This window comes from Oratosquilla oratoria, chromosome 35 (genome assembly GCF_046742065.1).
Source record: "Oratosquilla oratoria isolate Oo_2021 chromosome 35, ASM4674206v1, whole genome shotgun sequence".
Taxonomy (NCBI): Eukaryota; Metazoa; Arthropoda; class Malacostraca; order Stomatopoda; family Squillidae; genus Oratosquilla; species Oratosquilla oratoria.
In genome coordinates this window covers 13,722,938-13,747,450 of record NC_134811.1, presented here as the reverse complement: position 1 = coordinate 13,747,450, position 24,513 = coordinate 13,722,938, and the positions used below count along the sequence as shown (strand labels likewise).

Below are 24,513 nucleotides of genomic sequence, written 5' to 3'. Positions count from 1 at the left end.
GTGCAAAGTAGACCACTTGGAAAAAAGAAACTAACGAAGCAGAGCGCTTTCGTATATTACATCTTAAGTTGTTGCACTAAAGATGTAATATACGAAAGCGCTCTGCTTCGTTATTTCTTTTTTCCAAGTGGTCTACTTTGCATAAGTGAACACACGTAATCGTGTTCTTATTAGCACACACACACACACATACACACACACACACACATATATATATATTATATATATATATATATATATGTATATTTCTAGGGTACAGGTTTTCACGTAGACAATTTTGATTAAAATCAACTGCGCTAATAGCTTTGGCTATCTTGAGGTTCAAATTCTTCAGTTTGAAGAATAATATTTTGTCTTCACAGTTCAAAGTATGAACATAATCATTCATGATTTCAAAATCATGGAGAAGAGGGTGCAGTAAAAGGCGCTGCTGAATGCCAATGGTTATAATAACACAAGGTAACAGTACAAAAGCTGTTGACACAATCACCGAAAACTTTTCGCCTCTCACGGAGGCTTCTTCAGGGTGAGAAGAACTATAAAGATAAAGAACTATAAGATTATTCTTCAAACTGAAGAATATATATATATCAGTACATGTAGGCAAGGTCCCATTGAAGGCAAATGTAGATGAATTTCATAATAGCTTCGTGTTCATAAATTTTCGGGTGATACGATGGTGCAGAGGACAAAAATTAATTCCCATAAAAGTCGTCCAAAGGAGAGGGAAAGACTAACTTAACTACCCACTAAGCTTTCGACATACACAAATCATCCTCAGATACTGAAATAGGTAGCTTATATACACACGGGAAGGGGTAGGAGGGAGACGAGTGTTTATGCTATTGTACACTGTAGCGAATACGTGTTCAGTCCGCCTGAGGACACGTACCACCAAGGTCCATATATATATATATGGACATTGCGTACCACGGTGAGAGGGACCGAGGCATGCAAATCAGCAGCTTTCTTCGTCTCCAAAGGTCAACAGACCCCACACGACCCAAGGGGTCCACGGAGACCTTTATACCGAAAATTAGTAGTCGATGGCGATTGAAAAACAGATTTCTTTAGTGTTGAAGTGACCTCCAGGATCCCAGGAAACATAGTTACATAATTAACCTATTAATAAAACGGCTGAGACCTATCGATTTAATAGTTCATCTTCACTCTTTAACCTTCACAAGGACACCAACGCAAAAATATTTTCTGTAGACATGTCGCAGTGAAACAGCAAAGTGGAGCACCAACATAATACACAGACCAGCAGTAGACATGTGGCAGTGAAACTGTAGAGGAAATTATAGACATTGAGGTCTGAACTTGTGTTCTCGTGTCCCTTATACCTATATACTGCTGTCCTTCATCTTCCTGGAGAATTTAAAAATAAACAAGTAAATAAATAGACAAATAAATGAATAAACAAATAAGTAAATAGATAAAAACATCGGACATCTACTAACTACCGTTAGTTTCTGGGTTGTGGTCACACTTGTGAACCTCTTAGGAGTCACTGGACCCCAACTTGAGAAACACTACATTGTATCTTTCTTCACGAGTACATTCACAAAACCCTAAGTCGGAGGCTTAGGGATGACAGTGTCACAGCTTCTCGATCTCCTTCAGAAATATGTAATCAGGAGTCTATAGCCTTTGCTTGTGACGAAGTCAATAAAAAAATTGGTCAAGTGGTCTATTGGATTTCTCAGGAGCCATGTGTATATCACAGCTTCTCGATCTCCCTCAAATATGGGTCTGACTCTAACAGAAATATGTAATCAGGTTCGTAGCTAGTGTCCAGGAGTCTATAGCCTTTACTTGTGACAAAGTCAATAAAACTTTGGTCAAGTGATCTATCAGATTTCCCAGGAGGCATGTGTTCCACCACAAGAACGCGAACAGTGACCTTCTCCCAAGGAAAGGTCTCGAGGATTGGAAGTTCGACACCTTGCACATCGAGGGAGAAGAAGTCGACAACAGATATATTGAGTACAGCGAAGTACGAGGCAATGGGGAAACACTGTGCTCTCTCGTAGGATTTGCTCGACGTTGCGTCGAACATGTTGTCATCTCCTTGGAAACTCTCAAACTCGTGAGTATTTGCTCGGTATAACCAGGATGAAGTGTCCGCATTCTTCAGACTCATTTTCTCGTAGGATTCGAACTGGGCCTCACGAGCATAGGGTGTCCCTGTCAAGCAAGCATTGGAGGACCAGGAGCGTCGGTGTTTGAGGAGGAGGTGACGGTAGTTGACAGAGTTGGCCTCGATGAGAAGACCATTCCAACCAAGCTCTTTCTCCAGGTATAAAGTATTGGAGAGGAATTCTCCATCCAGCGCTCCGGCCTCGACGAAAAACCCAGGTGGCTGATTGTCAAAGATGTGTTTCACGTATTGATGGATGATAGGGAAGGTGAACATTTTCCCAACACTTTGATACTTCAAGTCGTTGTTAAAGTTGTATGGGAGCTGAGACGGTGGGTCGAGGTAGTATTCCTTTAGGAGATCGAGCAGAAGAGGGTCGTCCGGTTTGAGGGGTCCCTTGGCACGAAGAACGGCTTCCTGGAGAGAAGGCCTCTGCGCCCGTTTGAGGATGAAGATGCCATCTTGTGTACCCAGAAAACAAACCTAGAAAAGAAAACAGAAGATTCGTTGTATATGAGGGTTTGCATATAGATTCGCATTCAAAAGTGAAATATCACTCAACTGTGTTCCATACGTCACACACACACACACACACACACACACACGTCGGTCGGAGTGACAGCGAAGTTCGGACTCCGGAGTTATCCAAGAATTTCGAGGATCACAACGACAAGGAGGTACATGTGTTGCATTTATAGGGAAGGGGAAAGCTCGTGGTGTAGTGGGAAGGTGATGAAAAAGGAGAAGGGGAGGGATTACTGAGGGAAATGGAAGGAAATGAGGAAGGGGAGGACTTGGTCCAGGCAGGCAGACGCCATGTAAACAAAAGAGGGCCAGAGGATTTCAGTGACGAAGAAGGGATTAACAAAAATGTAAAGATTAGAAATATAGATAAGAGCAGCATAATGGAAGGTGAATGTAATAATTTCCAGGGATTTAATGAGGGGGGGGAAGCCAACCCTCCCCGATTAGCAAGCCTAGAAGAAAAACTTGAGAAAATTGTCAAACATTGGGAGGATAGGTTCGGTGAACTCACGAAGATCACGCAGAGAGTAGAAAAATTGGAAGAATTAGAGAAGGTGAACCAAAAACTAAGTAAAGAAATAGAAGTATTAAAAATACAGTTAAAAGAAGTAAAAGATGAAAATGAGGAATTAAAGAATAATAAAGAGAATAAAGAGTCCATAGCAAAAGAAGCACAGGGTTGGAAAAAAATCCAAGAGAACAGCAAAATTGCATTTAATAATATAGTAAAACAGCATATGAAAGAACAAACTGAAGACAATTATTAAAGTGATGAGAAAGAAGGAGAATATAGTAAGAGACTTAGCAGATAAAAAGAAATGTATAATTATATCAGGAATGGAAGAGAAGTATAATTCAAATAGAACCACAAGAATCAATGAGGAAAAAGAAAAAGTAAACAGTTTATTAGAATTAGTTCAGGAAGATGAACCTGAAATAGGGAAACAAATTGAAGAGATGTATAAGCTCGGAAAATATAATACAGATAAGACCAGACCAATTAAGGTTAAATTCAGGTCACAAACGACAGCAGAAAATATCTTAGCAAAAACAGGGAAACTAGCAGACAGTGAACATTATAAAAAGGTATGGATAAAAAGAGAAATGAATAAAGAGGAAAGAGAGAATGAGAACGCAAAAAGACAAGAAGCTAAAGAAAAAAACGAGAAGAGATCAGTCAGAAAAAAGAGGAATTCTATTGGAGAGTAGTGAATATGAAAGTGAGGAAATGGGTCATAACAGAGAAAAACAAAAGGGAAACAGAAAATATAATGAAAGTAGCAGAAAATTAAGAAAGTCTTACACAAATATCGATGGATTAATAACAGGATTGAATGAGCTGAATGATTATCTGAAGGTAAAAGAACCGAACATAATGGGAATTGTAGAAACGAAAGTAAAAGGTCCACTACCACCCATCAGTGTAGGACATGATGCATATAATTATTGGATTAGAAACAGAGAGACAAAACAAGGGGGTGGAGTTATGTTCCTGACTAAGAAGGATATAAACGCGAAGAGTGTCACATATGGATAGAATAGAGTATAGATGATTATGATCGAAGTGGAAGACAGAGATAATAAGAGCAGAAAGTTTGTGATAAATTATGTGCCTCCAAAAACAGCCTCGTGGGAAGAGTGAACATAAAAGTATGTTAGAAAACACAAGGATAACATTAAATAAGATAATGGAAGATGGAGGAAGAATAGTTATGGGCGACTTTAATTGCAAAGAAGTCTGCTGGGAAGAGATGACAGTAAAGGGTGGAGACGACTCATGGGGAAATGTTCTACTTGAGATGATTATTGACCACACAATGACACAATGGATTCAAGAGAACACTAGGTATAGAAATGAAGAAGAACCATCGAGACTAGACCTAATAATCACATCAGAACCTGAAATAGTGGAAAAGATTGAATATAAGACACCAATAAGTAAAAGTGACCACATATTAATTTAACTGGAACTAAATGAGGAAAAATACACGAAAAGAAATTAACAATATAGAAAAAGAAGAATGATGTATGAAAAATCAAACTTTGATAAAATAAGATAATTCTTTCAGAAAGAAAACTGGGAAAGAACATACAAAGAAGAAACAACAGTGGAAGAGAAATGGAATATTTTGACAAAAAATTATAAAGGAGTGGAAAAGTATGTCCCAAGACAAAAACAAGAAAAAGAATATGTAAAATGCTGGTACAACAAAAGTTGTAGGGAGTTAAAAGACAAAAGAGATAAAGCTTGGACCAAATGGAAGAAAAACAAAAGACCTGAAAAATGGAAAATATATACTTGTTATACATACATACATACATATACCAAGGCTTTTTCCCCCTTCCAAGGGAGGTAGCCAAAAAGGGAAAGGCATAAAAACACTCCCACCCATTTCATCCCTAAATACCCTCCACACCCCTCCCACCCTTCCTCTCATCTGAGCACCTCCTGGATGACGGGTCATCCCTGCACCCTGCCCACCGCCCTGGGTCAGAAGCAGTGTCGCAAGACACAGTACATCCACAGCAAGGCCGCTTCATTTAATCGGCGACCCCCCCTCTCCGTCCCCCTTTGCATATAAGGCGAGGGCGGGGAGAAATCCCTTCGGGCTGCGTCAAAATTTACTCACACATACTACCCCACCCAACACCCCCCCGCCCATTCCTCCTCATGCAGTCACATCATCATCCATATACAACCATTCTCCACTCACCTCTGTCTTCCGTCACCTTCACCCCATCCATCCACCTCATCCTAGGACGTCCCCTCATGTTCACTCCCTCCACATCTGCCTTCCATACTTCTTTTACTAGTCTTTCTTCACTCATTCTTTCCATGTGTCCAAACCATCCTAATATTCTTTCATCAACCCTATCTCCCAAATCCTTTTTCACCCCTGTTCTCCTCCTCATTTCTCACTCTATCCAGCCTAGTAACCCCCACCATACTTCTCAGACACCTCATCTCAAACACATTCAAACTCCTTCTCTCTTCTTCTCTTATGTTCCACGTTTCTGCCCCATACAGTGCTGTTGGCACAATCACTCCTTCATATAGTCTCCTCTTCGCATCCATTCCCAAATGTCTATTCCTCATTACACTCTTTAATCCACCAAGGCATTTACTCGCTTCTCTCAATCTACATTCTACCTCCACCTTTTCCTGCTACACTTGCACCCAAGTATCTAAAACTATCCACTTCCTCCAGTCGCTCTCCCTTAATGTTCACTTCCAGTCTACTGCCACTTTCACCCCTTGTACATCTCATCACCTTACTTTTACCCACATTTATCTTTAGCTTTCTTCTATCACATACTCTCCCAAACTCTGCCACCAGCTTCCTCAATCCCTCCTCTGACCCTGCCACAAGCGCAGTGTCGTCCGCAAACAACAGCTGGCTCACCTCCCACTTTTCTCCATTTTCTTTAACCATCTCCAATCCCTGACTCACTACCCTAGCATTCACCTCTCGCACTACCCCATCCATGTATAAGTTGAACAGCCAGGGCGACATAACGCATCCTTGACGAAGTCCCACCTTTACTTCAAACCACTCACTCTCTCCATTTCTAATCCTAACACATGCTCTACTATCATAAAAACTCTTGACAGCTCCCAAAAGCTTTCCTCCTATCCCATAAATCTGCATAACCTCCCACAGTGCCTTTCTGTCTACCCTATCATAAGCTTTTTCCAGATCCATAAAAGCCCAAAAAACATCCTTCCCCTTTCCTATAGCTTTCTCACATATCTGTCTTACCACAAAGATCTGATCTACACAACCTCTACCCGTCCTACATCCACACTGTTCCTCACCAATTACTCCTTCTGTTCCTCTCCTAATCCTCTCAATTAAGATCCTCCCATAAGCCTTCCCTACTACACTCAACAGGCTAATCCCTCTGAAATTACTACATTCACACTTGTCCCCTTTTCCCTTGTAAAGAGGAACTATACAGGCACTACTCCAGTCCTCCGGTACTCTACCCTCTCTCCAGCAAACATTAAATAACCTCACCAACCAGTCCACCATCACTGAACCTCCCTTTTTCAGACATTCTGCATGACATCCATCCAGACCAGGTGCCTTACCTGCTTTCATCATCTTTACAACTGCCTTCACCTCATCCTTCCTTATTTCTCCTCCATTCTCCTCACTCATCACTCATTTTCTTCGCATTTCCCACTGCAGCTATCTTTCCTTCCCTATCCTCCTTCACATTCAGCAACTCCCTAAAATATTCTGCCCATCTTCCCCTCACTGCCATCTCTTCCATTATCATCTCTCCATCTGTACCTTTTACCTTTTCTTCCCTACTTGATTCGCCTCCTCTTCCTCTCTTAATTTCTTTCCAAAACATCTTTTTATTACTTTCAAAATTTTCTGTCATACTCCTACCCCATTTCACATCTGCTCTCCTCTTTGCCTCCTTTACCTTTTGCTTTACTTCTCTTTTCTTTTCTTTGTACGTCTCATATGACTCCCCTGTCCTCTTTTGTAACCAATCTGTGAAAGCTCGCTTCTTCTCTTCTACAACCTTCTTTGTTTCCTCATCCCACCATTCACTACCCTTTCTTCTATTTCCCCCTGTCCTTCTTGTTCCACACACCATCCTTGCACACTTTAAGACTCCCTCCTTGAACCATCCCCATTCCTCCTCCACACCCATCTCTGCTCTATCCTTTACTTGTTATAGATATGAATATGTACTCGTACAAGTGTGCAGATAGGAAAAGAGAAAATATGAAAAAGATGCCATAGAAAAATGTAAAGAGCAACCAAATCTATTTTACAGATTTGTAAACAACAAACTGAAAAACAAACAAGACTTGGAGAAATTAAGACAAGGAGGAGTTGAATACACAGAGGAAATAGAAATGGCAGAAATTATGAACAAGCATTTTAAATCGGTATTTACAAGGGAGAACATACAACCTGGATAGATCGAATGGGAAGAGAAAGTCCCCCCTATGAAAGAGATAGAAGTAACAAAGAATGAAATAATGAAACACTTGAGTAACCTTGATGTCAGAAAATCGCATGGACCAGATGAAATAGCAAACTGGATTTTGAAAGAATGCAGGAATAAACTGGCAGATAAAGTACATAGCATAATAAACAGTTCCTTGAAAGAAGGAAAAGTTCAAAAAAATTGGAAAAAAGCAAATATAGTATCTATATATAAAGGGGGAAATAAAGAAGACCCTACCAACTATAGACCAGTCTCTCTAACAAGTACAATAGCAAATATTTGTGAAAGAATTATCAAAAGTAAATGGGTAAAGTATTTAGAAAAAAACAACGTGCTAAATCCAAGACAATTTGGATTCAGACAAGGACGATCATGCATCACCAATTTAATATGTTTCTATTCAAGGCTAATAGATATAATACAGGAAAGAGATGGATGGGCTGATTGTGCATTTCTAGACCTAAAAAAGCTTTTGACAAAGTATCACATAAGAAGTTGCTTAAGAAATTAGAAACTGAAGGAGGAATACAGGGCAAACTGCTTAAATGGATGGAAGACTTTTTGCAAGAAAGAAAAATGAGAGTAGTGATAAGAGACAAACACTCTAATTGGGATGAAGTAATAAGTGGTGTTCCACAAGGAACAGTTCTGGCCCCAATAATGTTTGCTATATATATTAATGATATGGATGAAGAAATTGAAAGTTATATGAGCTTCGTTGCAGATGATGCAAAACTGTTAAAAAAATGAACACTGAAGAAGATTGTGAGTCACTACAGAGTGATCTCAATAAAGTATGGCAATGGAGTAGGAAGTGGGAGATGGAGTTCAATACTAAGAAGTGTAGTATAATGGAATTTGGAAAAAGCAAAAAAGAATGATAGGATCATATAAATTAGGAGAAGGGATAAAAAAAAAGTAGAAAATGAGAAGGACCTGGGAGTCATTATTATGAATAATATGTCACCTGAGAAACATATAAACAAAATTTTTGGATAAACTTATAATTTAATAAGAACAATCAAAGTGGCATTTACATACCTGGATGAAGAAATGGTGAAGAAAATACTAATCACTGATATATGCAGCAACGATGTGGTTACCAAGAACAACAAAAAATGTATAACAAAACTTGAAAGAATACAAAGAGCAATTACAAAATTGGCACCAACACTCTCAAAACTATCATATGAAGAGAGACTAGCAAAACTTGAGCTACAGACATTAGAACAAAGAAGAGGGAGAGGAGATTTGATAACTATTTACAGAATCATGAAAGGCATAGAAACTATTGATAGAGATGATCTAATAAAATGGGATGATAGAAATACAAGAGGACATGGAAAGAAAATCAAGAAAGACAGCTATAGAAGAGATCTGAAAAAAGAACAGCTTTCCTCACAGAATAATAGACATTAGGAACAAGTGAGATGAGAAAGTGGTGTGTGCAAAAACAATACATGAATTTAAAAACAGTTTAGATAAAATGAGATATGAAGACGGGACCCCACGAGCATAGCTCCTCTTCCCGAAAAATACAACTAGGTAAACACACACACACACATTATATATATATATATATATATATATATATATATATATATATATATATATATATATCGGTCGACATGAAACAGTCCCACACTCGACCCAATACAACGCAATACAATTCAAGCGACAGTCTAAAGTTTCTTCTCAGACAAAATGTACCCAAGGGCCGTTGCAGACCCCTAGGAGGCTGCGTGCGGGTGTTCAGTCGGTTGAATTTGTAGCGAACAATTACAGTATAATAAACACAACCGCAAAGTGCAGGTAATGAGGGAGTATGGTAAAGAACAACGAAGTATATAACGGTAGTGGGTGTGATACGTTGTAGAATCATACAATTATGTTGTGTATTGCTCAATTATGAGGTGTATATATATTTCCCCATTGTATTATTAATTTTGTTGGACATTAATTTTATTGTTGATTGCATTATTTATTGATAGTAAAGAGTGTAACTTTTTATAAGAGTCTGTAGGGAGAACTAAGTGTTGGCCAACTTGGCCCACGTTTTTGAATGCGAGTTTGGAGTCAAAACAAAACGTGGCGTTAATTGTAACTCAGCGACCGAAGTGTACGCACGCATTTATTTATTGTAGTGCTTTATCGAATTGATTTAATACATTCCTTTACCATCGTTAAAATACTTTTATTAGCCACCCTATTACATGTAGGTTTGAGGATTACGAGTAGGCGTGGGTATAGTGGATGACACACATGTAGTGACGCAGCCACAGGCGGTCACACACTTCCCATAGTTGGCAAGAGGTGAATATGAGCTAGCCAATCAGGAGCCAGCAAATGGTTCTCGAGCGGCTAGCGACCTCTCTTGCCAACTACGCTGAGCCGCGAGCGACCCTTAAATAGGGCAGCGGCGGCCAGTCAGGGGAGAAGAGAGAGGATTCGAGCTGCTGCCACCAACGGAGAAGGACGTCCTTACGCTTGCTCCGTGAAACTGCCAATTGAAGATTGCTTACCTCAACCGTTACCCGAGCCAAGACAATTTCTTCGTTGTCTCTCGCTCTGACGGTATATGCCCTAATAACCCCCCTTTCGACTGAGCATAGCCCTTGGTGGTCTTTAAAACTTGCTCAGTCGACTGGTGGGGAGGGGAAACCCCTCTCTGTCTCCCGCACCTAGCGGAACAGGCATAGGTCGAGACCCGGCGATCGAGCCTCCACTGACGTTGCCAATAGACACTCGGGCGCCAGCAGACGCGGCGCTTTCCCTTAACCTCCGTTAAGCCACGTAATCACGCGAGCACAGACCGTACCCCTGAGACCCCCCCTCCCCCTCCAACACAAATCCCTTAACTTTTCTTACTTTTTCTTACACAACCATAACACACACACACAAACTAACACACGCATATTCTTAAAAAGCCCTAGCGCCTCGGCGCTATGGGCCGTATAAATATTCGAGAGAGCCGGCCTACGGCTGGACAATCCAAACGAAGCACCATCTGGAAGCTCTTGTCCAAGCTAGAAATAGCCATACATAAACTATTCACCAACGGCAACCAACATACGGCAATAGCAGAAGACAGAACCATCGAAGAGCTTACAAAAAAGACCAACAAGAATGAATTTGCTAAGGAAGGACTCGAGATCATTGACCCCCCTGAATTAAATGCAAAAAGAACTCTCGTGATCAAACAAGTTGACGACCACATCCACAATGAAGAACCGGACTCGATTAAGGAAGAAATGGAACGAACATTGTCAAGATCCCCAACACCCGAACAATCATCAAGGCTAAACTTGAGAATACCACAATGGTAAAGAAATGCCTAGAAAAAGGAATACTAATGTTCAGCCAGTCATTCCCCCCATACACACTAAGCCAGGAAACATACATACACCTCCCACAATGTACACGCTGCTACGCTTATGACCATACACTTAAACACTGTCCACAACCAACTACATACACCATCTGCTCCAGCTGCTGCTCTACCGAACACAGGATCAAGAACTGCCACAACGCTATCAAGAAGTGTATCGCCTGTGGCCTCAACCACCCTACATACGCAGCTAGATGCCAGGTACGAAAAGACCTAATTAAGAAGAAGATCCAAGAAAACAAAGAGCAAAACACACGCACACACTCTAACACTACATATGCAAACATAACAACAAGCATCCCTACACAACCTTCACCAGCACCCACACCCAACCCCATAAACCTCAAACACCTAACAGTAATCAACACTGCCATTATCCACGCTAACATCACAGAAGCAGCAACACCAGGCACTTACCAGCACACAATAGATGAAATATACAAGGCTAACGGACTTCCAACAGTGATCATTCCACCATCAGTTATCAACCCCACAGCAACTCTCAACATGATAAACAACACCAAACACTCCCACACAGTACAAGAAGACATGGAAACAGAAGAATATCGCAACAAAAGACCACACACCACAGAACACACAACAGAGACAGAACAACCACACAAAGCCAAGAAAACAGAACAAGAAAACGTACCCATACAGATAATAACACTAGACTCCAATGACATGACAGACGAGACAATACACAAGAACACACACACACTCCTACAATCAGGGAAAATCAAATACATATACACAAAAAACATACCAGAGGAAACAGTAGAATCACTGATAGAACAAAGACTGATAGACCTGACGAAAGTACCCATTCAAAGACTACCTGAAGCACGATACAAGAAAACAAAACAAGGATATTACGAAACACGCAAACACAAACCTACGGACACACCACACTGGACTGCCAACTGCCAATAAACACGCGCACATGAACACTATACACATAATGCAACATAACGTAAAATCCTGGACCATACACAGACAACACGAACTCTCCAACTACTACCTAACACAATCACCTGACATTTTACTGCTCAATTCCACAGGTAGACACACAGTCAAATTACTCAATTACAACACATACAACGAAGACAATGCAGGCATAGCACTTTTCATTAAAAAGAACATAAAACACAAACTCATAGATGACTTTGAAGAAGACACATTAGCAATAGAAATAGACACAAACAGAGGACCCATTATCATAGCCACACTATACATCCCACCACGCAGACCTTACATACCAAAACAAGACATACTAAAAATTACACAAAAACCACTACCAACATATATAATAGGAGACTTCAACGCTAAACACCAAACACTTAACCACACATACAACAATCAAATAGGAAGAAATATCCATCCCCTAATAACACATAACCACCTCACCTTCCTCGGACCAGATTTCCCCACAACCATAACACCCTTTGGCTCAAGCAACCCGGACATGATTTTCACCAACAGACACCACCACCTTACATACAGAATACACCCCGGAGACATAACATCATCAGACCACATACCTCTCAACCTCACACTTTCCACTACAGCCATCACTATCCCCACACAACCCAAACTAGCATACAAACTAGCAGACTGGAAAAAGTTCAAAGCAATACTAGAAACAACAACAAATGAATACATAACCACAGAAAAACAAAACACACAAACAACCAAACAAAAAACACAGATTACATAGACAACAAACTAAACATATGGTACAAACTCATAAACAACGCAATTACACAAAGCATACCAACGACACAACATAAACAAATCCCCACACCCAAAACATCCAAAAAACTGAAACAACTACTATGGCAGGCAAATTACATAAAAAACAAAGCCACACTCGAAAACAACTGGACACCACACACAATAAGAACAATCAGACAAATACAAACATTAATACTCGAAGAAAGCAAACAAAGTTACGAAGACACATGGAACAACATTATATCAAATATCAAATTTAATCCCAAAAAACCACATGAATTCTGGAACAAAATAAAACAACTCTTAGGATCAAACGCCCCCAACACACCATACATAATACACAGTAACGAAAAGATACACGACGACAAAAACAAAGAAACAGCATTCAGACAGGTATGGCAAAACATATTCCAAATCACACCAGAAGAAAACACGCACTTTGACACGAATCATGAAACAAACATACTCACCCACTTAACACAACACCTCCATCAAACACAACCATACACAAACATAGACCTAAACAGACTAAACACAGAAAACTATGTGGCGAACAAGCCCCCACATATGCTATGTCGGCTTATGGCATCGCAACCCCAGCAGTGGGAGCAACCGTGAAGTGATAGACGGTGTAGAAATAGTTGGCCTTCGGCCTCATATTAAGTGTGTGTAGAATAAGTCTTTAGTTCTCCTATATTGTATGTATTTGTATCCTCGTAGAAACACACTGCAGGCCTATGCCCGGCAACCCTGCTCCAGCCAGAGGTAGGCTACTTTTCGGTACTCAAGGAGAGTACTTAAAGGGTTGCCGGGGTCAGGTCGCGGTCAGTCTCCTTTTAGGCCTAGTCTGGGCCGGGTGTGTTAGTGTATGTACATAGTGACGTCAATAAACCCAGAAGCTAAAACCGACTGTCAATCTTCCCGGTCGTCACTAGCCCAGTAACGGCAACTAGTTACATTGGTGAACCCGGAGTTTTGACGCGACACCCAGCCCGGTTGGTTTTTGTTTTTCTGGCGTTTTCGACACCACCCACCCCCCAATGGCGGTGCAACTTCCACCATTCAACTACGACATCGACCTCTGGCTCGCGCACATCGACGCTTGTTGGCCCACGGACGATGACACAGTCACCGACCACTACAAATTCAGACTGACAGTTGCGGCCCTCCCTGCACAGATTGCAGCGCGCATCTCTACACTCCTCACAGATCCCCCAGCGACTGCCCAGTACGACGCCCTCAAGGTTGCCCTCAAACAGGCGTGCGGGAGAACGACGGAGCTTGCCATGGAGGAACTCCATACCATCACCTACGACGGTGGCAGGCCCTCCGTCTTCCTTGAACGCCTGAAGGACCTCAATCGGGCCGCCGGATCACCGATGTCCGATGCATTAGTGATGTTTCGGCATAAACAATCACTCCCGCCGCACGTACGGGCGCCCCTTACGTTGTTAGACATTACTGATATCAATGAATATAAAAAAAAGGCCGACAGGTTGTTCCACGCGCTCGCTCCGCAGGATATGGCAGCAGGATTAGTGCCCCCTGGATCAGTGAACAGTAACATTTCTAACCAGAGTGCTCGTGTGTATAACGTCGACAACAGTGCGCCGATTCGTGTGTGTAGTGATACTGCCTGTGCTTCTACTGACGCTATCGCGCGCGCCAGTACGGCGCGGCCTGCACCAGCGGACACCTTGGATGTGCGCTTAGCGCGTGTCGAAGGCATGCTGGAACAACTAGTCGGTGCAGGGGGCGTGCGCGACCCACCTCCTCCACGTCGACGCGCGTATTGTTTCTACCACACTACGTTTGGCCCCAGGGCTAGAAACTGCAGCCCTCCATGCACTTGGTTTGAGCATCAGCCTTGGTCACGGGGGTCGGGAAACGCAGCAAGCGGGAGGCGATAGTCCCTCCCGCTTCCACGCAGGATATGCCGACGGCCTGTCCTCCACGCCCCCGTCACAACCCCCCTCGCCCGTCCCGGGCACACAGTCGCGCCCTATTGCGCGTCACGGATACGGTGACTGGATGTCACTTCCTCGTCGACACGGGTGCCGTCATTAGCGTTGTCCCCCCCCCGCCGCTAAGGACAGGACGCATGCACATACGGCGTACGACCTCTTAGCTGCCAACGGCACTCCAATTGCCACATACGGCACCAGGCACTGGCGCGTCTCCTTTGCCCCCGAGCTATCATTCCCGTGGACTTTCGTGGTGGCGGACGTAGGACAACCCATCTTGGGACTGGACTTCTTGCGGGAACATGACATTTTGGTGGATGCACGGCGCCAACGGTTGATACACAGGCCTTCCAACGCCTCTATCCGCACTTTCCTCTGGACGTCCCCAGCGCCGGTGCTTACGCACGTTCAGGGGCCTTCACCGTACAACGACATCGTCCGAGAATTCCCCTCCATCACGTCCAGTATACCCCATCCACGAAAACTGAGTCACACCGTTGAGCATACCATTATCACGCAAGTTCGGCCGTGCTTCGCCCGTCCCCGACGCCTCCCGCCGGAACGCTTGCAAGCAGCAAAGCAAGAGTTCGAACTTTTGCTGCAGGATGGTATTGCGCGCCCGTCGGCCAGCAGTTGGGCATCGCCCCTGCACTTAGTGCCGAAAGCCAAGGATGGTGAGTGGCGTGCATGTGGGGATTACAGAGCTCTTAACGCGATGACGCAACCGGACCGTTACCCGATACCTCATGTGATGGACTTCCATGACAGGCTGCACGGGAAGACTGTGTTCTCCAAAATCGACTTGATGCGCGCGTTCCATCAAATCCCCGTGGCAGAGGAGGACATCCCCAAGACGGCTGTCACCACCCCATTCGGCCTGTTTGAATTTCCGGTCATGAACTTTGGCCTCCGGAACGCCGCACAAACCTTCCAGCGTTTCATGAACCAGGTGGTGCAGGGACTAGACTTCGTCGTGGTATACATCGACGACATCCTCGTCGCTTCAGCATCCCATCATGAGCATTGCCAACATCTCCGCCTTCTTTTCCAGCGACTCCATGATCACGGCTTGCGGATTCACCTTGCAAAATGCGTGTTCGGGACCGAGTCGGTCGACTTCCTCGGCCATAGAGTTTCGGCGTCGGGTATTTCGCCCCTTCCGCAAAAGGTGAAGGCGATCGACGACTTCCCACAGCCGACCACCATCCGTAAGTTGAGACAGTTCCTCGGTCTGGTAAATTATTACCACCGGTTCATCCCGGGGGCTGCGGGCCTCCTCGTGCCCCTGTACGATCTTCTTAAGGGAACAAAGAAACACTCGCCGAAGCCGCTACAATGGTCCGCGAGTGCAGAGCAGGCATTCCAGGATATTAAACACCGCCTTGCGCAGCTGTCCCTCCTCGCATATCCTGTGCCGGGAGCGACGGCGGTCCTCACGACAGACGCGTCGGCAGAGGCAGTGGGCGCCGTCCTCCAGCAGGAGGTGCAGGGCGTCCTCTCCCCGATGGCATTCTTCAGCAAGCGATTGAATGACGCCCAACGCCACTACAGCGCTTTTGATCGAGAACTTCTAGCCATATATGAAGCAGTGCGCCACTTCAGCCATTTCCTAGAGGCGAGGCCGTGTAGGGTGCTTACAGATCACAAGCCCCTTACGTATGTTATGGCAAGCCCAGGAAACAAGCTAACCCCGAGAGCCAGACGCCACCTCGCATACATATCTGAATTCACAACGGAAATCGGGCATATACGGGGATCTCATAACACCGCGGCGGACGCATTGTCTCGTAGTACTAACGCAATTACGCGTTCCGCAACGCTGGACTATGCTGCAATCGCGCAAGCACAAGCGGAAGATGAGGAGTTACGGGAGCTAAAAGAAGGAAACACGTCGCTCCGTCTAGTGCTGCAGCAGACTGAAGGACTGGCGGCCCCATTGTGGTGTGACATCTCCACAGGTCACGTGCGCCCTTACATCCCTAAAGCATTCCGCCAAACTGTATTCCGTCATTTCCATGATATGGCCCACCCCGGAATCCTTGCTACACAGCGTTTAATTTAGAAACGGGCTGTGTGGCCAGGGATGAAGCGGGACCTAAATGCATGGGTGCGCACATGCATTCCGTGCCAGACAGCGAAAATCCATCGGCATACCAAGCTCCCGCTCCATCAGATACCAACACCAACCCAGAGATTTCATACGGTCCACATCGACATTGTGGGACCCCTACCCCCCTCCCGGGGGTACCGTTTCCTCCTCACCTGCGTTGACAGAGCAACTAGATGGATGCAGGCAATTCCCATGGTGGATAGTACTGCGGAGTGTACAGCCTTCCATTTCCTGCATGGTTGGGTGGCTAGTTTGGGAGCCCCTCACACAATCATCACGGACCAGGGCCCGCAGTGGGAATCGAAGGCGTGGACAGATCTTCTATTATTCCTTGGCACAAACAGGCAGCGTACCACCGCATACCATCCCCAATCCAACGGAATGGTAGAGCGTTTCCATAGGAGACTGAAAGAAGCCCTTCGCGCCCAACCACATCCAACGTCGTGGGCAGACGCACTCCCAATCGTTCTCTTGAACATCCGTTCTACCGTGAAGGAGGACCTCCAGCTCACGCCAGCGGAACTGGTCTACGGCGAAGACCTACGCCTGCCAGCACAGTACACGCCTCCACTTGACACGTACTCAGAACTAACATTCATGCCTGCCCTTCGCCAAGCCATGAGGTCTTTCACACCTCGGCCGCCGAGACCTCCTGTAGCATCCGCCACATACCACCACCCCACGCTCATGTCGGCAGACAAGGTATTTCTCCGTGTAGACGCGCGTGCTGGCTCTTTGGCGCCGAGGTACACAGGCCCTTACCAGGTGCTGGCACGCGCACAAAAGCACGTCACCGTACAGATAGGTGGCCGGCGCTCAGCGGTATCATGGGATAGGGTGAAACCCGCCCACGTGGATGCAAACGCCCAGTCTACCCTTACAGTACCTACCCCTCCTCCCCCAAACCATCCCCCTCCTCCTCTCGTGCCGTCCTCCAACCCACCCCAGTCACATCGCCTTTCTAATACCACTCCTCCTCCTCCTCCTCGAGTACCTTCCCCCAACCCTCCCCATCCACATCGCACTTCTACCACCCCTCCTCCAACTCATCACCTTCCTCCAATTCCCACTCCCCACACAATTGTCATACACCCGTTCCCTGAACAGAAAGAAACAGTCACACCCTCTTCCCCAAGTCGTTCCAATAGTCCATCCCCTCCTCAAACCCTTCCTCTTCACCCCCCTCACGCGGTCCTCGTTCATCCCAGGTCAACCCAAGATGAAATGGTACACCCTTCCCTACCCCCCCCCGCACCCTCGTCCGTCAACACCTCCTCATCGAAACCCAACTCCCCCCACCCCCTACTTCCCCCAGGCAGAGCCGACACCACACCCGCAGCCGCTCCATGGCAGTCAGGACTTGCCGCGCCCACCGACGCCCACACAGAATACACCAGAGGCCATCGCACTCCCCGCGCCGCTCAGTCCCCACCAGGGCCACCTCCACATAACCCCAGGAGACGGAGAATTCAACCCGGAGGGCACGATATTGCGGTCGGGCCGGGTGGTGCGTAGACCCCAAAGGTACCAGGACCAGATCAATAGTGTGTCACCGGCGGGGGCCGGTACTTGGTACGGGGTCACCGGCACCCTTTTCCTGCCCATAGGCGCGGCGCCCCCGTGTCTCGTGTTTCCGAGCGCGCACCCAGTCGGACATCACGAATCCCGCGGCCACTGACGTCACTCATGGACGCCTCCACGATGGATACCGCCCACCGTCGCCGCCGCCCACGAGCAACTCTGCGCTTCTTCGCTCGACGTCACGACTGCCTCCCAGGTCGACGTCACAACGCTACCGCCGTCACCGCCACCGTCTGCGCCCCTGCGGAAGTCCGCGCTTCCACTGACATCGCAGACGGCCTATGCTCCCGCTGCCGCAGTCGTCGCCGCCTCCACAGCTTCCTCCCTCCTTTGACGTCACCCACGCCCCGCCTCCCTGCTTGGACATCACGATTCCACGCTTCGCAGGGGAAGGGGGGTAAATGTGGCGAACAAGCCCCCACATATGCTATGTCGGCTTATGGCATCGCAACCCCAGCAGTGGGAGCAACCGTGAAGTGATAGACGGTGTAGAAATAGTTGGCCTTCGGCCTCATATTAAGTGTGTGTAGAATAAGTCTTTAGTTCTCCTATATTGTATGTATTTGTATCCTCGTAGAAACACACTGCAGGCCTATGCCCGGCAACCCTGCTCCAGCCAGAGGTAGGCTACTTTTCGGTACTCAAGGAGAGTACTTAAAGGGTTGCCGGGGTCAGGTCGCGGTCAGTCTCCTTTTAGGCCTAGTCTGGGCCGGGTGTGTTAGTGTATGTACATAGTGACGTCAATAAATCCCAGAAGCTAAAACCGACTGTCAATCTTCCCGGTCGTCACTAGCCCAGTAACGGCAACTAGTTACAACTACATTACCCAACCCATACAACTCGAAGACGTCACAAACATAATAAAACACACAAAAAACAAAACACCCGGAGAATCTGGAATCACAAAACAAATACTCTCACACACACCAAAAATAACTAAACAATTGCTCACAGACATATTCAACGAAACACTGAGCCTAGGATACTTTCCCCAAAAATTCAAAAACTCAATAATCACTTTCATACCAAAACCAAACAAAAACATAACACAAATACAAAACTACAGACCCATTTCACTACTCGAGACACCAGGAAAAATATACGAAAGAATCATTACAAACAGACTAATGGCACACCTACACGAACACGACCTGTTAAACCCACACCAACACGGCTTCACTCCTGGCAAGGGAACACACACCGCACTCGCCACCCTATATGAAACAATTGCAGACACACAAAGACACAAACAAGCATGTATAATTATCTCACGTGACATCTCTAAGGCCTTCGACAAAGTCTGGCACGAAGGCCTTAAACACAAACTACTACAAACACAACTCCCTGACATTATCACGAAAACACTGTGTAGCTTCCTCGACAACAGAACAGCAAAAATAAAAATAAACCAACACATAGGACCAGCCTTCCCACTCCACAGTGGAGTTCCACAAGGAAGCGTCATTTCCCCAACACTCTTCAACTTATACACAGCAGACACCCCTCCACCATCACACGGAAGCTACACCATACAATACGCAGACGACATAACACAAATCATCACATACCCCAACACCACAGGAAAACAAATGCTTGCCAGGAAAACACAACACGAAATCCACAAAATCAACACATACGAGAAACAATGGAAAATTTCAACAAACACAAACAAATTTCAACTCCTAGCCATCTCATCACGACAACCACCACCAATCAAGATTAACAACACCACAATACCATACAACAAACAAGCACGCATCCTAGGCCTCACCATAACAACACAAGGAATACAAACACACATTAAAAACAGAATAAGAACAACACAAACCACACTAAACAGACTGAGACGTTTCCGAGGACTCAAGACAAAAACACAAATACAATTATATAAGACACTAGCACGACCACAACTTGAATACCCACCCATAATTACAGTTACAAGCTCACCCACATACATCAAAAAAATGCAAAAACTACAGAACAAAACAATACGAACAATACTAAAACACAAACCCCCTTACCTAGAAACCACACAACAACTTCACAAAAGAACAAAATTAGAAACAATACACGAAAGACTTATAAGATTGAGCAGCAAAGCCTGGAACACAGTACTTGAACACAACACACTACCACAGCCCCCAATTAGCAACAAAAGAACCAAAGACCACAAAAACTGGCCACGCCTAAAGACCATCTTGGGCTAAGTCCCCTTACCCTTTCCGCCTAGCTAAATGTGAGAAAAAAAAAAAAACTGGAATACATTACTTGAACACAACACACTACCACAGCCCCCAAATAGCAACAAAAGAACCAAAGACCACAAAAACTGGCCACGCCTAAAGACCATCTTGGGCTAAGTCCCCTTACCCTTTCCGCCTAGCTAAATGTGAAAAAAAAAACCGGTAGGATACGTACGTAAGTATTAACGCATTAACAATAATAATTGGCATATTAGCCACACATAAACACACGTATCCATAAGGATACGTGTGTAAAACTTAATGAGTATTAGAAGTCACATGGCACATTAGCCATCTCCAAACGTACGTATCCCTCCTCATAAAATATATCTATATATATATATATATATATATAGATATACGTATATATATATATATATATATATATATAATTCAAATGAGAGCAGGTATGACATAACTTGTTACTAATTATAACATAAATGGAAATGAAACCCAAATAATACTTAAATAACTTTCACGGCACAAAGCCCGCACAGAGTCACACCTGCTCCCAATTCTTGTAAATTTTAAACATGTATTATTATATGCACAATGAAGGAAGGACTTATACTAAAACATAAAAGTAACATCAGAAATAATACCTCGATATTCAACTTTAAGTCAATATAAAATGAATAACAAGAAATAAGTCCTTCCTTCACATCACAAAAATGTTTAGCTAGATAGGGAAACTTTTGTTTAGAGCATAGATAGGATGACCGCACATATTATTGATACACCATGCAAGTGGGTCCGCCCCACACCTTCACACTTACACTTCTTTCACTTTCTAATCTTTACCTTCACCTCTCCCCCCCTCCCCCCCCCTTGCTCCCACTCTTCTTACTTACCTATCTTCAATTATTATTATTATTATTCAGGGAAGAATAGTAATAGCCACAGCAGCAGCAACAACATCTCGTCCAGTCTTGTAGCAGTCCCATCGAGCCTCGCCGTCATCAGCCGCCACCGCCTCTGACGTTAGGCTCACCGTCCAGCTACGACTGATCAGATCCACTAACCAGTGGCTATTACTTGTGGTTTTACCAAAGAGATTAGAATAAGAGACCAAAGTGAATTTCATTTTCCCTGGCTTGTTCGAACCAAACCACTACACACACGCCTCTTAGATTTCATCTTTATGTTCATTTTCTATAATTATATAAACAAACGTATATCATATGTAGACGAATAGTTGAATAAATAAATGAATACGTAAAAAAGTAAATAAACAAATAACAAAATTAGAATAAACAAAACGCAAAATGAAAATAAGCAAATAGAATAAAATGAATACAGAAAAAAAAAGTGAATAAATAAACATTAACAGATAATAACGATAATAGTTAATAGTTATAACAGCATAGTAATAATGATCACAATAGCATCATTAAATCCTGAATGTTGCCGAACTATATCTCTTCCTAAAGCCCCATGAACTTTGACGTTCATCAGAAATAAATTTCAGTATGCTAAGTATTTCTACTTTCTAGAATCCCTGTGTAGATGTCACATTGTTCATACATGACTTAAAAAAAGATAAAGGATTTTAATTTGGCATCATGAAAAATTCGCGACTGTACATATTTCTTTACAATACCGAACCTTACCATCAGGAGAATCCAGAAAGAAACAGCAGACACTAGAACATAGAAACGTCTTTTTAAGTAATCCATCAGTTCAAGGGATTTAAAAAATATGCGTTGGATTGATGTTAAATACACAATCCCAACAGTTGCCCACGCGAGACTACTTTGAGAGTTAGGAAGTCTACCAAGTTTTCCCGGTTGATTAATCTATATTAAGAAGGGAAAAAAAAAAAAAGCGAGGAAAATGTAGTCTTTCCTCTATCTTTTTTTTTTTCCGACCGGTCCGGATTCCGTAATCACTGCAAGTTCCCGAGAGAAATATATATATATGTATATATATATATATATATATATATATAATATATATATATATAAATACACATACATACATATATACGTCACTCCCACATACAGTCCTATCACCAACACAATCTCCACCCCTCACCCACCAAAACAATGTCCCAATCACTATAAACTACTCGACTACCATCACAAGCCCCCCCCTACACCATAAACTCCTCGACTTACAAACTACCCCACCACTACAAACTCACTCACACCATCATAAGTTCCCCACAACCACAAGCTTCCCATCGCCACCACCACCATAAGCCCCCACCAATATAAGTTCCCCCAACCACCATAATCAAACCCCCCCCCCCGCCTTAACTAGCCCCCATGGAAGGCTCCCCAACGACCTAATACCGCAAAGAACTTAGGTCAGTGGGCATTTGTAGATATAGATATTTGTTATCACACAGACTGGATGATATACTTATGCGTCATTCATATGTTGGTGGATATTGACCGTGTATATGCATATATATATATATATATATATATATATATATTGTAACACACACAGTCGTATAATAAAAAATGCTCCTTACCTATTAAAAATTACTTAAATTGTCCATATTCATCAGAAAACTCTGAACATCAACTAACCCAACCACCACTGTTTCATCCCAACAATTGTATCCTAGCAGATAACATTGAGGCAGCTAACCCTACAATGAACTACTGAGGATGCATTCTACCCTGGAATACATTTTAAATTATTTATAAATGAGTCGTAAAAGGCAACAAAAATGGGACAGGAGTACGACTAAGAATCTCTCTGTAGCCCCAGAGGGGACATTCCTACAAAAAAGCAAAGGCATAAGAGGGTCTGGGAGTTTTCCAACCATAACCCTAAGGTTTGGGTCTTTTAATGTGCTTGGATGTGGTAAAGATGAGAGTAAAAATGAAGAGATAGCCAGTATGTTTGTGAGAAGAAAGGTGAATGTGTTGGTATTGAGTGAAACAAAGTTGAAAGGGAGGGGCGCATTTGAATTTGTAGTTGGGAGAGTATCAGGAGTGAAGGAAATTAAGAGAGGAAGGGGAGGCAAAACAAGTACAGAAGAGAAGATAAAAGGTGGAGATGGAGAGATAATAATGGAAGAGATGGGAGAGAAGGGGTGGCTATACTTGTAAGTGAAGAGATAGGTAAGCATGTGATGGAGTGGAAGGAGGTTTCTTCAAGGTTAATGTGGATGAAAGTGAAATTGGGAAGGGAGGGGTGGGTTTTTGTAAGTGCATATGGACCTGGTAGTGAGAAGAGTGTAGAGGAAAAGGAGGCTTTTTGGGTAGATTTAAAAGAGTGCACAGAGGGTTTCGAGAAAAAGGTCAATGTTGTGGTATTGGGAGATCTCAATGCTAGGGTAAGAGATAAACCAATAAAGACAGTGGTTGTGAAATGTGGAGTGCCATGAAAAAATTGTAGTGGAGAATTGATGGTGATGTGTCTAGAGAGTTGATGATAACACATGGGAGAGGGTGGTGGATGGAAGCGTGGTAGATAGGGCTTTAATGGACTATATAGTGGTAACCAGAAGAGTAGGAAGAATTTTGAATGTACATGTTCTAAGGGGAGAGACTGGAGGAATATCAGATCATTTTTTTGGTGGAAGGCAAGTTAAGAGTGGAGGATAGATGGAGAAAGAGGAAAAGGACTGAAAGTAAGAAGGTGCTTAGAGTAAACTGCTTAAATGAGAAAGAAAAAGAGGAGTACATGAAGAAGGGGACAAAAGCGAGTGTAGTAGTTTCAGAAGGATCAGTTTGTTAAGTGTGGTTGGGAAGGTTTATGGGAGGGTTTTGAGAGGAATAGGAGAGAAACAGTGTGGGTTTAGGACAGATAAGGGTTGTGTGGATCAGATTTTTGTGGTAAGGCAGATATGTGAGAAGTTTGGGAAAAAGTAAGGATGTTTCTTGGGTCTTTAT

General features: G+C 43.9%; 1 protein-coding gene across 1 annotated transcript; it reads right to left on the bottom strand.

Annotated features, from left to right (window-relative positions):
- Positions 1-275: 275 nt before the first annotated feature.
- On the bottom strand, positions 276-22,401 carry LOC143018790 (uncharacterized). The gene is made up of 2 exons (XM_076174369.1): positions 22,273-22,401; positions 276-2,626 (listed from the first exon to the last, which is right to left on the bottom strand). Exons 1-2 carry the CDS (start codon positions 22,336-22,338, stop codon positions 1,724-1,726), a joined length of 969 nt encoding a protein of 322 aa, XP_076030484.1. The 5' UTR covers positions 22,339-22,401; the 3' UTR covers positions 276-1,723.
- Between the last annotated feature and the right edge of the window lie 2,112 nt (positions 22,402-24,513).